This window comes from Brassica napus, unplaced genomic scaffold, assembly GCF_020379485.1.
Source record: "Brassica napus cultivar Da-Ae unplaced genomic scaffold, Da-Ae ScsIHWf_880;HRSCAF=1247, whole genome shotgun sequence".
NCBI classification, from domain to species: domain Eukaryota; kingdom Viridiplantae; phylum Streptophyta; class Magnoliopsida; order Brassicales; family Brassicaceae; genus Brassica; species Brassica napus.
The window spans coordinates 39,055-56,517 of NW_026016919.1; the positions used below are offsets into that span (position 1 = coordinate 39,055).

Consider the following 17,463-nt stretch of genomic DNA (forward strand, 5'->3'; position numbering starts at 1 on the left):
CTCTCATTGCATAATCAATCACACTACACTTCCTGTAGATTATGGACTAACATGTCCTAGTGATGATATGCAATGGCACAAGACCTTTGTCTCTACATTCTTGGCTGTTGGTGAGTTACATGTATCACTTTCCTTGTGTACCTAACACCACCACAACTCAATGCAAGATCAGATCATCCCATTGGGATCAAACCAAGATAATTTATCCTGTTTGATCACCAATGTCACAGCAATATATAAACCTTGAAACAAGCCAATCAATAAGGCAAGAACAAGCAGTTTTCAATCTCTAAAATGACAATGCAAGCTTTATACAATACATTGACAATTTAGGCTCATTTTTAAATGCATCAATACAAGAATGCACAATCTTAAAGCATTAACTACATGAATGCAACAGGTTCAATCCATGAGACATATTAAAGCTATGCACAGCAGTTTCAATCAAGACCAATGATGCAAGCAACTTAAACAATTTCTAATTGATGCTAGACTTTCATTGATGGATTAAACATAAACATTAGCAACAGTACACACTCGGATTGAACTTAGACAATATGAGACATGCTTATGCATGCAAAACAGCTTTTCAAACATGATGCAAGCAGTATAGACATTCTACTCAATCTACACAATAAATAAAGACACAAGCTCTTATTAAGGGTTAGGAGGTTTGCTTACAAACAAGAGATCCGAGCTGATCTCTTGAACCTCCATGGGCACGGTTCACTTGAACTTGGCAGGTTTGAGGCTTGGATTCAGTATCCAACACCTCTCCTTGGTGTGCCCATACCTCTTGCAATGCTCACTCTCCAAGCATCTCACACCAGAGGCTTATTGAGTAGCTTTCTTCTTCCCTCTACTTCGGCTGGATCACTCCATGATCAGCTTGCAATGGTCTTTGTTTAAATTGCATCACCCTCCTGGTGATGCTCTTCTTTGTATGTCGACTGTCCTCTCTACACTCATCTGATGTGTAGGCTATGGTGACTAAACCACCATGGACAGAACCACAAGTCATCTCTCCATTGTCACAACATCCTCTCTACCCTCTTTGGAGCAGGCTGTGGACTTCCCACAGAATTTTGGCAACAGGCTTCATTTTATCATTCTATTGTAATGATAAGGAGGAAACAGGTCTTGAACTTTAGCACTTCAGGTTGGTCATTTGAATTCCCACCGCAAGCTTGAGACCGAGAATGGGGAGATCCAAGCTTGAAATGAGCCTCAATGAACTTCAAGACCAGGAGCACATCACCCTAACAGCTGCGCTTAAATCACTGATCCACCCTTTTGCCTTCAGCTTCAAGTACCCTCAGATCACCAGCCTTCCTCATGGCTTAGATGGTGACCTTCTTCTTCTTGTGTGTCTTGAACCAGGAGCTCAACAACCTTGTGGCCTGCGCTTCTTAAACCGGCTTCTACACACAAGAACCTTCCCGTTGCTCCACACAATGGTTGGTCTTTCGCTTGTATGTCTTGAACCAGGAGCTCAACAACCTCGTGGCCTGCGCTTCTTAAACCAGCTTCTACACACAAGTATCTTCCCATTGCTCCACACAATGGTTCAAGTCTTCCTCTTGTCTTGGATAGGTGGTGAGCAAAGAACACTTCTTGTGAACCTGAAATACCACTCAAACTCCAGCAAGGATAAGACACAAGAGTATTGGGATCAATCCTTGATTAATCATCAAGTTTGATTCCCAATCTCACAAGCATTACAACAGATTAAAACAAGTCATTTTCAAGTTCTATCTTTGCAAGCAATCTCTCTAAGCACAAGCATTTTCTTTTTCAGTTTATGCAAGTTACTTAGGCATTTTTTTTTTTTTTTTTAAAGCTTCTTTACTCAGCATTTAGACATGAATCTAATGCTTCAATGTAAGACAGCCACAAGACTATATGCAACAGCTTTCAATTCGGTTTCAATCCATGTATGCAAGCAGATTCAATTAATCACAACAAGCATCATTATGAACCAGAGATAAGCATATTAACATACCTAGTAATCCTAGTAATACTGTTAAATTACTAGTCCTTTTAAAGCACTTACACAACTGCTAGTAAACTTAGTATAACTAGTACGATGAAAGGATTACTAGGGAACCAAGCTCTTTAAGCATCCTGGGACAGATTCTAAATTCATTTCATTTAATAATCTTTTAAACAGTCCTCAGGATTTCAATCACATCACAACATCACAACCAGTCAACAACACAAGCTCATTATCAAGATGGTTTATAGAATCGCTTACAACAAGGAACCAGGTTGATTCCTTTTGCATTTTGTGAAACCGGCCATGACTGTTGTTGGAACTGAGAGTCTAGATCATCACCCACCTCCTTCTCCTTCAGTTCATGGCCACCATCTTGTACCATCAACTCAAAAGATCCCTCCTTTCTTCAGAACATCTAGGCGCCAAGCTCTTGACACCATACTCTTTTAGCCTGATGTGAAACTTCTCTTGGACAAGGAGCTTTGGAGTCAGGTTAGTTAGGCCTCTCCATACACCTTTGCCTCCAAGGATAATCTCCATCTGAGCAAGTAGAGAACAGGATGAGGAACCAAGGGAACTCGCCAAGCTTCAGCCTTCTTCTTCATAAGGGACTGAACTGGATGGGAAAGCATCAATGGCGTCAAAGGGGTTTGGTTTTGAGCTGAGGCGTGAGCTGTGGACTTGCGGAAGCTTCAGCTCAGGTTCTGATGAACCTGGCTCTGATACCATATGAGATTTGTAGAGTTCTCTTCTCTGGTTGTATGTGTGTGTATAAACTCCAATGGAGAAAGATGAGAGCTTGCTCTAGGTAATTTAGAAAGAGAGATTGGTGAGAGTGTTTATGAGAGAATAAGAGACTTAGGAACAGAGATTAAGAGACTGAGAGATTAGGAGAATAAGAGATTAGAGATTAGGGTTTTAGATTCAAGAACAGTTTATCATTCATGAAGTGGAGAGGGGAAATCCCCCTTACTCACTTAAGAGATTACAAAATGATGATAAGAGGCTTATATATGCCTTTACACACTCAGATCACAAACCTAGATCCTAAGGCTGTAAATACAAGATAAAATGGATGGTGAGGATGAGAGAAGACTGGTCTTGATGTTGCTGGAGCTAGCTGGCGATTTGACTCAAGGTAAAGGGCTCAGATTGCTTCATTTGAATTGGATGGATAAGATGAGTCAAGGCTGTAAAGGTAAAGCACCTTTACCTTTCCAGCTCATACCAACAGCTCACCTTATCCATTTGAATCTTCCTTTCCCTCCAAGTATCCCAAACGGTCACTTAAGATCAGATTGAACCGCCCACACATTGCACATCAAGATTTGGGGTTAACCGGATGACATGGGCGTGAGGAGTGGACTGTACGGTCGATGGTACGGACCTCCTGTCCGTACCACTCGCCCTATCTTTGTACATTGCCCTATCTTCCTTCTTGGTTGCACTAGACATCTTCATGGCTCACCCTAGACCGTACAAGCCCGTACTGAACGCCCTATCTTTGCACCATACTTCCATCTTCTCTCTAACTCCTTCACAGCCTTCACATGATCAGTCTAAGTCTTTCCTAGACTTAACTTCACAAGATAACTACTTCAGAACACCTCTGAAGCTTGATTGAACTCTTCTGGACATCTTCTAGAGCTTGCCCTATTATTGTACAAGCTCTATCTTCTCTTCAGTTCAACAATTCATCCTGGTGTTATTGGAACGACGAAGAAGCTGTCCTATTCCCAAACTGGGAAACTGGAATCACCTGATTAGAAAGTGGGATAACTTCTTCATCCCAACTCCTATGAGATTTATTCAACTTCCTGGTGTTTCTCCACCACTTTATGTATCCAAATCAAGCTTCTTACAAAGTGATTCATCCTGGTGTTATTGGAACGACGAAGAAGCTGTCCTATTCCCAAACTGGGAAACTGGAATCACCTGATTAGAAAGTGGGATAACTTCTTCATCCCAACTCCTATGAGATTTATTCAACTTCCTGGTGATTCTCCAACACTTTATGTATCCAAATCAAGCTTCTTACAAAGTGATTCATCCTGGTTTGATTGGAACGACGAAGAAGCTGTCCTATTCCCAAACTGGGAAACTGGAATCACCTGATTAGAAAGTGGGATAACTTCTTCATCCCAACTCCTATGAGATTAATTCAACTTCCTGGTGATTCTCCACCACTTTATGTATCCAAATCAAGCTTCTTACAAAGTGATTCATCCTGGTTTGATTGGAACGACGAAGAAGCTGTCCTATTCCCAAACTGGGAAACTGGAATCACCTGATTAGAAAGTGGGATAACTTCTTCATCCCAACTCCTATGAGATTTATTCAACTTCCTGGTGATTCTCCAACACTTTATGTATCCAAATCAAGCTTCTTACAAAGTGATTCATCCTGGTTTGATTGGAACGACGAAGAAGCTGTCCTATTCCCAAACTGGGAAACTGGAATCACCTGATTAGAAAGTGGGATAACTTCTTCATCCCAACTCCTATGAGATTAATTCAACTTCCTGGTGATTCTCCACCACTTTATGTATCCAAATCAAGCTTCTTACAAAGTGATTCATCCTGGTTTGATTGGAACGACGAAGAAGCTGTCCTATTCCCAAACTGGGAAACTGGAATCACCTGATTAGAAAGTGGGATAACTTCTTCATCCCAACTCCTATGAGATTAATTCAACTTCCTGGTGATTCTCCACCACTTTATGTATCCAAATCAAGCTTCTTACAAAGTGATTCATCCTGGTGTTATTGGAACGACGAAGAAGCTGTCCTATTCCCAAACTGGGAAACTGGAATCACCTGATTAGAAAGTGGGATAACTTCTTCATCCCAACTCCTATGAGATTTATTCAACTTCCTGGTGATTCTCCACCACTTTATGTATCCAAATCAAGCTTCTTACAAAGTGATTCATCCTGGTGTTATTGGAACGACGAAGAAGCTGTCCTATTCCCAAACTGGGAAACTGGAATCACCTGATTAGAAAGTGGGATAACTTCTTCATCCCAACTCCTATGAGATTAATTCAACTTCCTGGTGATTCTCCACCACTTTATGTATCCAAATCAAGCTTCTTACAAAGTGATTCATCCTGGTGTTATTGGAACGACGAAGAAGCTGTCCTATTCCCAAACTGGGAAACTGGAATCACCTGATTAGAAAGTGGGATAACTTCTTCATCCCAACTCCTATGAGATTAATTCAACTTCCTGGTGATTCTCCACCACTTTATGTATCCAAATCAAGCTTCTTACAAAGTGATTCATCCTGGTGTTATTGGAACGACGAAGAAGCTGTCCTATTCCCAAACTGGGAAACTGGAATCACCTGATTAGAAAGTGGGATAACTTCTTCATCCCAACTCCTATGAGATTAATTCAACTTCCTGGTGATTCTCCACCACTTTATGTATCCAAATCAAGCTTCTTACAAAGTGATTCATCCTGGTTTGATTGGAACGACGAAGAAGCTGTCCTATTCCCAAACTGGGAAACTGGAATCACCTGATTAGAAAGTGGGATAACTTCTTCATCCCAACTCCTATGAGATTTATTCAACTTCCTGGTGATTCTCCACCACTTTATGTATCCAAATCAAGCTTCTTACAAAGTGATTCATCCTGGTGTTATTGGAACGACGAAGAAGCTGTCCTATTCCCAAACTGGGAAACTGGAATCACCTGATTAGAAAGTGGGATAACTTCTTCATCCCAACTCCTATGAGATTTATTCAACTTCCTGGTGATTCTCCACCACTTTATGTATCCAAATCAAGCTTCTTACAAAGTGATTCATCCTGGTGTTATTGGAACGACGAAGAAGCTGTCCTATTCCCAAACTGGGAAACTGGAATCACCTGATTAGAAAGTGGGATAACTTCTTCATCCCAACTCCTATGAGATTATTCAACTTCCTGGTGATTCTCCACCACTTTATGTATCCAAATCAAGCTTCTTACAAAGTGATTCATCCTGGTGTTATTGGAACGACGAAGAAGCTGTCCTATTCCCAAACTGGGAAACTGGAATCACCTGATTAGAAAGTGGGATAACTTCTTCATCCCAACTCCTATGAGATTATTCAACTTCCTGGTGATTCTCCACCACTTTATGTATCCAAATCAAGCTTCTTACAAAGTGATTCATCCTGGTGTTATTGGAACGACGAAGAAGCTGTCCTATTCCCAAACTGGGAAACTGGAATCACCTGATTAGAAAGTGGGATAACTTCTTCATCCCAACTCCTATGAGATTTATTCAACTTCCTGGTGATTCTCCACCACTTTATGTATCCAAATCAAGCTTCTTACAAAGTGATTCATCCTGGTTTGATTGGAACGACGAAGAAGCTGTCCTATTCCCAAACTGGGAAACTGGAATCACCTGATTAGAAAGTGGGATAACTTCTTCATCCCAACTCCTATGAGATTAATTCAACTTCCTGGTGATTCTCCACCACTTTATGTATCCAAATCAAGCTTCTTACAAAGTGATTCATCCTGGTTTGATTGGAACGACGAAGAAGCTGTCCTATTCCCAAACTGGGAAACTGGAATCACCTGATTAGAAAGTGGGATAACTTCTTCATCCCAACTCCTATGAGATTAATTCAACTTCCTGGTGATTCTCCACCACTTTATGTATCCAAATCAAGCTTCTTACAAAGTGATTCATCCTGGTGTTATTGGAACGACGAAGAAGCTGTCCTATTCCCAAACTGGGAAACTGGAATCACCTGATTAGAAAGTGGGATAACTTCTTCATCCCAACTCCTATGAGATTTATTCAACTTCCTGGTGATTCTCCACCACTTTATGTATCCAAATCAAGCTTCTTACAAAGTGATTCATCCTGGTTTTATTGGAACGACGAAGAAGCTGTCCTATTCCCAAACTGGGAAACTGGAATCACCTGATTAGAAAGTGGGATAACTTCTTCATCCCAACTCCTATGAGATTTATTCAACTTCCTGGTGATTCTCCACCACTTTATGTATCCAAATCAAGCTTCTTACAAAGTGATTCATCCTGGTTTGATTGGAACGACGAAGAAGCTGTCCTATTCCCAAACTGGGAAACTGGAATCACCTGATTAGAAAGTGGGATAACTTCTTCATCCCAACTCCTATGAGATTAATTCAACTTCCTGGTGATTCTCCACCACTTTATGTATCCAAATCAAGCTTCTTACAAAGTGATTCATCCTGGTTTATTGGAACGACGAAGAAGCTGTCCTATTCCCAAACTGGGAAACTGGAATCACCTGATTAGAAAGTGGGATAACTTCTTCATCCCAACTCCTATGAGATTTATTCAACTTCCTGGTGATTCTCCACCACTTTATGTATCCAAATCAAGCTTCTTACAAAGTGATTCATCCTGGTGTTATTGGAACGACGAAGAAGCTGTCCTATTCCCAAACTGGGAAACTGGAATCACCTGATTAGAAAGTGGGATAACTTCTTCATCCCAACTCCTATGAGATTAATTCAACTTCCTGGTGATTCTCCACCACTTTATGTATCCAAATCAAGCTTCTTACAAAGTGATTCATCCTGGTGTTATTGGAACGACGAAGAAGCTGTCCTATTCCCAAACTGGGAAACTGGAATCACCTGATTAGAAAGTGGGATAACTTCTTCATCCCAACTCCTATGAGATTAATTCAACTTCCTGGTGATTCTCCACCACTTTATGTATCCAAATCAAGCTTCTTACAAAGTGATTCATCCTGGTGTTATTGGAACGACGAAGAAGCTGTCCTATTCCCAAACTGGGAAACTGGAATCACCTGATTAGAAAGTGGGATAACTTCTTCATCCCAACTCCTATGAGATTAATTCAACTTCCTGGTGATTCTCCACCACTTTATGTATCCAAATCAAGCTTCTTACAAAGTGATTCATCCTGGTTTGATTGGAACGACGAAGAAGCTGTCCTATTCCCAAACTGGGAAACTGGAATCACCTGATTAGAAAGTGGGATAACTTCTTCATCCCAACTCCTATGAGATTTATTCAACTTCCTGGTGATTCTCCACCACTTTATGTATCCAAATCAAGCTTCTTACAAAGTGATTCATCCTGGTGTTATTGGAACGACGAAGAAGCTGTCCTATTCCCAAACTGGGAAACTGGAATCACCTGATTAGAAAGTGGGATAACTTCTTCATCCCAACTCCTATGAGATTTATTCAACTTCCTGGTGATTCTCCACCACTTTATGTATCCAAATCAAGCTTCTTACAAAGTGATTCATCCTGGTGTTATTGGAACGACGAAGAAGCTGTCCTATTCCCAAACTGGGAAACTGGAATCACCTGATTAGAAAGTGGGATAACTTCTTCATCCCAACTCCTATGAGATTTATTCAACTTCCTGGTGATTCTCCACCACTTTATGTATCCAAATCAAGCTTCTTACAAAGTGATTCATCCTGGTGTTATTGGAACGACGAAGAAGCTGTCCTATTCCCAAACTGGGAAACTGGAATCACCTGATTAGAAAGTGGGATAACTTCTTCATCCCAACTCCTATGAGATTAATTCAACTTCCTGGTGATTCTCCACCACTTTATGTATCCAAATCAAGCTTCTTACAAAGTGATTCATCCTGGTGTTATTGGAACGACGAAGAAGCTGTCCTATTCCCAAACTGGGAAACTGGAATCACCTGATTAGAAAGTGGGATAACTTCTTCATCCCAACTCCTATGAGATTTATTCAACTTCCTGGTGATTCTCCACCACTTTATGTATCCAAATCAAGCTTCTTACAAAGTGATTCATCCTGGTGTTATTGGAACGACGAAGAAGCTGTCCTATTCCCAAACTGGGAAACTGGAATCACCTGATTAGAAAGTGGGATAACTTCTTCATCCCAACTCCTATGAGATTAATTCAACTTCCTGGTGATTCTCCACCACTTTATGTATCCAAATCAAGCTTCTTACAAAGTGATTCATCCTGGTGTTATTGGAACGACGAAGAAGCTGTCCTATTCCCAAACTGGGAAACTGGAATCACCTGATTAGAAAGTGGGATAACTTCTTCATCCCAACTCCTATGAGATTAATTCAACTTCCTGGTGATTCTCCACCACTTTATGTATCCAAATCAAGCTTCTTACAAAGTGATTCATCCTGGTGTTATTGGAACGACGAAGAAGCTGTCCTATTCCCAAACTGGGAAACTGGAATCACCTGATTAGAAAGTGGGATAACTTCTTCATCCCAACTCCTATGAGATTAATTCAACTTCCTGGTGATTCTCCACCACTTTATGTATCCAAATCAAGCTTCTTACAAAGTGATTCATCCTGGTGTTATTGGAACGACGAAGAAGCTGTCCTATTCCCAAACTGGGAAACTGGAATCACCTGATTAGAAAGTGGGATAACTTCTTCATCCCAACTCCTATGAGATTATTCAACTTCCTGGTGATTCTCCACCACTTTATGTATCCAAATCAAGCTTCTTACAAAGTGATTCATCCTGGTTTATTGGAACGACGAAGAAGCTGTCCTATTCCCAAACTGGGAAACTGGAATCACCTGATTAGAAAGTGGGATAACTTCTTCATCCCAACTCCTATGAGATTATTCAACTTCCTGGTGATTCTCCACCACTTTATGTATCCAAATCAAGCTTCTTACAAAGTGATTCATCCTGGTTTGATTGGAACGACGAAGAAGCTGTCCTATTCCCAAACTGGGAAACTGGAATCACCTGATTAGAAAGTGGGATAACTTCTTCATCCCAACTCCTATGAGATTATTCAACTTCCTGGTGATTCTCCACCACTTTATGTATCCAAATCAAGCTTCTTACAAAGTGATTCATCCTGGTGTTATTGGAACGACGAAGAAGCTGTCCTATTCCCAAACTGGGAAACTGGAATCACCTGATTAGAAAGTGGGATAACTTCTTCATCCCAACTCCTATGAGATTTATTCAACTTCCTGGTGATTCTCCACCACTTTATGTATCCAAATCAAGCTTCTTACAAAGTGATTCATCCTGGTTTATTGGAACGACGAAGAAGCTGTCCTATTCCCAAACTGGGAAACTGGAATCACCTGATTAGAAAGTGGGATAACTTCTTCATCCCAACTCCTATGAGATTTATTCAACTTCCTGGTGATTCTCCACCACTTTATGTATCCAAATCAAGCTTCTTACAAAGTGATTCATCCTGGTGTTATTGGAACGACGAAGAAGCTGTCCTATTCCCAAACTGGGAAACTGGAATCACCTGATTAGAAAGTGGGATAACTTCTTCATCCCAACTCCTATGAGATTAATTCAACTTCCTGGTGATTCTCCACCACTTTATGTATCCAAATCAAGCTTCTTACAAAGTGATTCATCCTGGTGTTATTGGAACGACGAAGAAGCTGTCCTATTCCCAAACTGGGAAACTGGAATCACCTGATTAGAAAGTGGGATAACTTCTTCATCCCAACTCCTATGAGATTAATTCAACTTCCTGGTGATTCTCCACCACTTTATGTATCCAAATCAAGCTTCTTACAAAGTGATTCATCCTGGTGTTATTGGAACGACGAAGAAGCTGTCCTATTCCCAAACTGGGAAACTGGAATCACCTGATTAGAAAGTGGGATAACTTCTTCATCCCAACTCCTATGAGATTAATTCAACTTCCTGGTGATTCTCCACCACTTTATGTATCCAAATCAAGCTTCTTACAAAGTGATTCATCCTGGTTTATTGGAACGACGAAGAAGCTGTCCTATTCCCAAACTGGGAAACTGGAATCACCTGATTAGAAAGTGGGATAACTTCTTCATCCCAACTCCTATGAGATTTATTCAACTTCCTGGTGATTCTCCACCACTTTATGTATCCAAATCAAGCTTCTTACAAAGTGATTCATCCTGGTGTTATTGGAACGACGAAGAAGCTGTCCTATTCCCAAACTGGGAAACTGGAATCACCTGATTAGAAAGTGGGATAACTTCTTCATCCCAACTCCTATGAGATTTATTCAACTTCCTGGTGATTCTCCACCACTTTATGTATCCAAATCAAGCTTCTTACAAAGTGATTCATCCTGGTGTTATTGGAACGACGAAGAAGCTGTCCTATTCCCAAACTGGGAAACTGGAATCACCTGATTAGAAAGTGGGATAACTTCTTCATCCCAACTCCTATGAGATTAATTCAACTTCCTGGTGATTCTCCACCACTTTATGTATCCAAATCAAGCTTCTTACAAAGTGATTCATCCTGGTTTATTGGAACGACGAAGAAGCTGTCCTATTCCCAAACTGGGAAACTGGAATCACCTGATTAGAAAGTGGGATAACTTCTTCATCCCAACTCCTATGAGATTAATTCAACTTCCTGGTGATTCTCCACCACTTTATGTATCCAAATCAAGCTTCTTACAAAGTGATTCATCCTGGTGTTATTGGAACGACGAAGAAGCTGTCCTATTCCCAAACTGGGAAACTGGAATCACCTGATTAGAAAGTGGGATAACTTCTTCATCCCAACTCCTATGAGATTTATTCAACTTCCTGGTGATTCTCCACCACTTTATGTATCCAAATCAAGCTTCTTACAAAGTGATTCATCCTGGTGTTATTGGAACGACGAAGAAGCTGTCCTATTCCCAAACTGGGAAACTGGAATCACCTGATTAGAAAGTGGGATAACTTCTTCATCCCAACTCCTATGAGATTAATTCAACTTCCTGGTGATTCTCCACCACTTTATGTATCCAAATCAAGCTTCTTACAAAGTGATTCATCCTGGTGTTATTGGAACGACGAAGAAGCTGTCCTATTCCCAAACTGGGAAACTGGAATCACCTGATTAGAAAGTGGGATAACTTCTTCATCCCAACTCCTATGAGATTTATTCAACTTCCTGGTGATTCTCCACCACTTTATGTATCCAAATCAAGCTTCTTACAAAGTGATTCATCCTGGTGTTATTGGAACGACGAAGAAGCTGTCCTATTCCCAAACTGGGAAACTGGAATCACCTGATTAGAAAGTGGGATAACTTCTTCATCCCAACTCCTATGAGATTTATTCAACTTCCTGGTGATTCTCCACCACTTTATGTATCCAAATCAAGCTTCTTACAAAGTGATTCATCCTGGTGTTATTGGAACGACGAAGAAGCTGTCCTATTCCCAAACTGGGAAACTGGAATCACCTGATTAGAAAGTGGGATAACTTCTTCATCCCAACTCCTATGAGATTAATTCAACTTCCTGGTGATTCTCCACCACTTTATGTATCCAAATCAAGCTTCTTACAAAGTGATTCATCCTGGTGTTATTGGAACGACGAAGAAGCTGTCCTATTCCCAAACTGGGAAACTGGAATCACCTGATTAGAAAGTGGGATAACTTCTTCATCCCAACTCCTATGAGATTTATTCAACTTCCTGGTGATTCTCCACCACTTTATGTATCCAAATCAAGCTTCTTACAAAGTGATTCATCCTGGTGTTATTGGAACGACGAAGAAGCTGTCCTATTCCCAAACTGGGAAACTGGAATCACCTGATTAGAAAGTGGGATAACTTCTTCATCCCAACTCCTATGAGATTAATTCAACTTCCTGGTGATTCTCCACCACTTTATGTATCCAAATCAAGCTTCTTACAAAGTGATTCATCCTGGTGTTATTGGAACGACGAAGAAGCTGTCCTATTCCCAAACTGGGAAACTGGAATCACCTGATTAGAAAGTGGGATAACTTCTTCATCCCAACTCCTATGAGATTAATTCAACTTCCTGGTGATTCTCCACCACTTTATGTATCCAAATCAAGCTTCTTACAAAGTGATTCATCCTGGTGTTATTGGAACGACGAAGAAGCTGTCCTATTCCCAAACTGGGAAACTGGAATCACCTGATTAGAAAGTGGGATAACTTCTTCATCCCAACTCCTATGAGATTAATTCAACTTCCTGGTGATTCTCCACCACTTTATGTATCCAAATCAAGCTTCTTACAAAGTGATTCATCCTGGTGTTATTGGAACGACGAAGAAGCTGTCCTATTCCCAAACTGGGAAACTGGAATCACCTGATTAGAAAGTGGGATAACTTCTTCATCCCAACTCCTATGAGATTAATTCAACTTCCTGGTGATTCTCCACCACTTTATGTATCCAAATCAAGCTTCTTACAAAGTGATTCATCCTGGTTTATTGGAACGACGAAGAAGCTGTCCTATTCCCAAACTGGGAAACTGGAATCACCTGATTAGAAAGTGGGATAACTTCTTCATCCCAACTCCTATGAGATTAATTCAACTTCCTGGTGATTCTCCACCACTTTATGTATCCAAATCAAGCTTCTTACAAAGTGATTCATCCTGGTTTATTGGAACGACGAAGAAGCTGTCCTATTCCCAAACTGGGAAACTGGAATCACCTGATTAGAAAGTGGGATAACTTCTTCATCCCAACTCCTATGAGATTAATTCAACTTCCTGGTGATTCTCCACCACTTTATGTATCCAAATCAAGCTTCTTACAAAGTGATTCATCCTGGTGTTATTGGAACGACGAAGAAGCTGTCCTATTCCCAAACTGGGAAACTGGAATCACCTGATTAGAAAGTGGGATAACTTCTTCATCCCAACTCCTATGAGATTTATTCAACTTCCTGGTGATTCTCCACCACTTTATGTATCCAAATCAAGCTTCTTACAAAGTGATTCATCCTGGTGTTATTGGAACGACGAAGAAGCTGTCCTATTCCCAAACTGGGAAACTGGAATCACCTGATTAGAAAGTGGGATAACTTCTTCATCCCAACTCCTATGAGATTATTCAACTTCCTGGTGATTCTCCACCACTTTATGTATCCAAATCAAGCTTCTTACAAAGTGATTCATCCTGGTGTTATTGGAACGACGAAGAAGCTGTCCTATTCCCAAACTGGGAAACTGGAATCACCTGATTAGAAAGTGGGATAACTTCTTCATCCCAACTCCTATGAGATTTATTCAACTTCCTGGTGATTCTCCACCACTTTATGTATCCAAATCAAGCTTCTTACAAAGTGATTCATCCTGGTGTTATTGGAACGACGAAGAAGCTGTCCTATTCCCAAACTGGGAAACTGGAATCACCTGATTAGAAAGTGGGATAACTTCTTCATCCCAACTCCTATGAGATTATTCAACTTCCTGGTGATTCTCCACCACTTTATGTATCCAAATCAAGCTTCTTACAAAGTGATTCATCCTGGTGTTATTGGAACGACGAAGAAGCTGTCCTATTCCCAAACTGGGAAACTGGAATCACCTGATTAGAAAGTGGGATAACTTCTTCATCCCAACTCCTATGAGATTTATTCAACTTCCTGGTGATTCTCCACCACTTTATGTATCCAAATCAAGCTTCTTACAAAGTGATTCATCCTGGTGTTATTGGAACGACGAAGAAGCTGTCCTATTCCCAAACTGGGAAACTGGAATCACCTGATTAGAAAGTGGGATAACTTCTTCATCCCAACTCCTATGAGATTAATTCAACTTCCTGGTGATTCTCCACCACTTTATGTATCCAAATCAAGCTTCTTACAAAGTGATTCATCCTGGTGTTATTGGAACGACGAAGAAGCTGTCCTATTCCCAAACTGGGAAACTGGAATCACCTGATTAGAAAGTGGGATAACTTCTTCATCCCAACTCCTATGAGATTAATTCAACTTCCTGGTGATTCTCCACCACTTTATGTATCCAAATCAAGCTTCTTACAAAGTGATTCATCCTGGTGTTATTGGAACGACGAAGAAGCTGTCCTATTCCCAAACTGGGAAACTGGAATCACCTGATTAGAAAGTGGGATAACTTCTTCATCCCAACTCCTATGAGATTAATTCAACTTCCTGGTGATTCTCCACCACTTTATGTATCCAAATCAAGCTTCTTACAAAGTGATTCATCCTGGTGTTATTGGAACGACGAAGAAGCTGTCCTATTCCCAAACTGGGAAACTGGAATCACCTGATTAGAAAGTGGGATAACTTCTTCATCCCAACTCCTATGAGATTAATTCAACTTCCTGGTGATTCTCCACCACTTTATGTATCCAAATCAAGCTTCTTACAAAGTGATTCATCCTGGTGTTATTGGAACGACGAAGAAGCTGTCCTATTCCCAAACTGGGAAACTGGAATCACCTGATTAGAAAGTGGGATAACTTCTTCATCCCAACTCCTATGAGATTAATTCAACTTCCTGGTGATTCTCCACCACTTTATGTATCCAAATCAAGCTTCTTACAAAGTGATTCATCCTGGTTTGATTGGAACGACGAAGAAGCTGTCCTATTCCCAAACTGGGAAACTGGAATCACCTGATTAGAAAGTGGGATAACTTCTTCATCCCAACTCCTATGAGATTATTCAACTTCCTGGTGATTCTCCACCACTTTATGTATCCAAATCAAGCTTCTTACAAAGTGATTCATCCTGGTTTATTGGAACGACGAAGAAGCTGTCCTATTCCCAAACTGGGAAACTGGAATCACCTGATTAGAAAGTGGGATAACTTCTTCATCCCAACTCCTATGAGATTAATTCAACTTCCTGGTGATTCTCCACCACTTTATGTATCCAAATCAAGCTTCTTACAAAGTGATTCATCCTGGTGTTATTGGAACGACGAAGAAGCTGTCCTATTCCCAAACTGGGAAACTGGAATCACCTGATTAGAAAGTGGGATAACTTCTTCATCCCAACTCCTATGAGATTTATTCAACTTCCTGGTGATTCTCCACCACTTTATGTATCCAAATCAAGCTTCTTACAAAGTGATTCATCCTGGTGTTATTGGAACGACGAAGAAGCTGTCCTATTCCCAAACTGGGAAACTGGAATCACCTGATTAGAAAGTGGGATAACTTCTTCATCCCAACTCCTATGAGATTAATTCAACTTCCTGGTGATTCTCCACCACTTTATGTATCCAAATCAAGCTTCTTACAAAGTGATTCATCCTGGTGTTATTGGAACGACGAAGAAGCTGTCCTATTCCCAAACTGGGAAACTGGAATCACCTGATTAGAAAGTGGGATAACTTCTTCATCCCAACTCCTATGAGATTTATTCAACTTCCTGGTGATTCTCCACCACTTTATGTATCCAAATCAAGCTTCTTACAAAGTGATTCATCCTGGTGTTATTGGAACGACGAAGAAGCTGTCCTATTCCCAAACTGGGAAACTGGAATCACCTGATTAGAAAGTGGGATAACTTCTTCATCCCAACTCCTATGAGATTAATTCAACTTCCTGGTGATTCTCCACCACTTTATGTATCCAAATCAAGCTTCTTACAAAGTGATTCATCCTGGTGTTATTGGAACGACGAAGAAGCTGTCCTATTCCCAAACTGGGAAACTGGAATCACCTGATTAGAAAGTGGGATAACTTCTTCATCCCAACTCCTATGAGATTTATTCAACTTCCTGGTGATTCTCCACCACTTTATGTATCCAAATCAAGCTTCTTACAAAGTGATTCATCCTGGTGTTATTGGAACGACGAAGAAGCTGTCCTATTCCCAAACTGGGAAACTGGAATCACCTGATTAGAAAGTGGGATAACTTCTTCATCCCAACTCCTATGAGATTAATTCAACTTCCTGGTGATTCTCCACCACTTTATGTATCCAAATCAAGCTTCTTACAAAGTGATTCATCCTGGTGTTATTGGAACGACGAAGAAGCTGTCCTATTCCCAAACTGGGAAACTGGAATCACCTGATTAGAAAGTGGGATAACTTCTTCATGTTGAGATGAAGATCAAGAAGTGGAGAGATGAAGCTTTGGGGTTCAGTTAAGTGATGAGGCAGAGACAGTAACTTCAGAAATTTACCATGGTAACTTTAGAATTTACCTCATTACTTTGGAGTTACCATGTCTGGATGGAAGTGACTTGGGAAGTTACCTTGGCTCTATCCTGATGAAGGAACTCGTCCAAGAGAGGGATGGATAAGGTTTGGGGCTAGCTGGAAAGGTAAAAGCTACTTTACAGCCTGTCCAAGCATGTGAAGCATCTCAGCCTATTATTTGTATTGACCTCACATGCTTATGGTTCTAAGTTGAATTCACTGAACCTAGACATGATTGTAATCTCCTTATATCTTGTATGCTCTCATCTGAATGAATTAATCTGAGTTTTGAGACTATCTCTCTCTAATCTTTCTACTCTCTCTCATTACTCTAATCTCTTAATTCTCTTAATCTACTTACTCAAATCAATCTTATTCTCTCTTAATCCACGTTCTACACTCACTAAATCAAATCTAATATGGTATCAGAGCCAGGTTGCTCTAAAACCTGAGTTCATTCCGCAAATTTGTGTTCTTGGAGATTCTGGGTTTGTGAGTGTGCTTGAAGATTTGGTAATCTGGGTTTTGGTGTGTTGAGGTTCTCTTCTTGTAGATGGAAACACGACACC

General features: G+C 40.5%; 1 protein-coding gene across 1 annotated transcript; it reads right to left on the minus strand.

The window, feature by feature from the left end:
• Nucleotides 1-794: 794 nt before the first annotated feature.
• LOC125606412 lies at nucleotides 795-3,683 on the minus strand. The gene is made up of 2 exons (XM_048775479.1): nucleotides 2,255-3,683; nucleotides 795-1,622 (listed from the first exon to the last, which is right to left on the minus strand). The coding sequence occupies exons 1-2, from the start codon at nucleotides 2,376-2,378 to the stop codon at nucleotides 1,321-1,323; spliced, it is 426 nt and encodes a 141-aa protein (XP_048631436.1). The 5' UTR covers nucleotides 2,379-3,683; the 3' UTR covers nucleotides 795-1,320.
• Nucleotides 3,684-17,463: the final 13,780 nt, after the last annotated feature.

Excerpts from the sequence above, each read along its gene's own strand:
- LOC125606412 (XM_048775479.1), bottom strand. The coding sequence starts at position 2,378 with ATGGTACAAGATGGTGGCCATGAACTGAAGGAGAAGGAGGTGGGTGAT. Across the intron at positions 1,623-2,254 it reads AATCAACCTGGTTCCTTGTT|GTTCACAAGAAGTGTTCTTT; the intron begins GTAAGCGATTCT and ends GTGGTATTTCAG.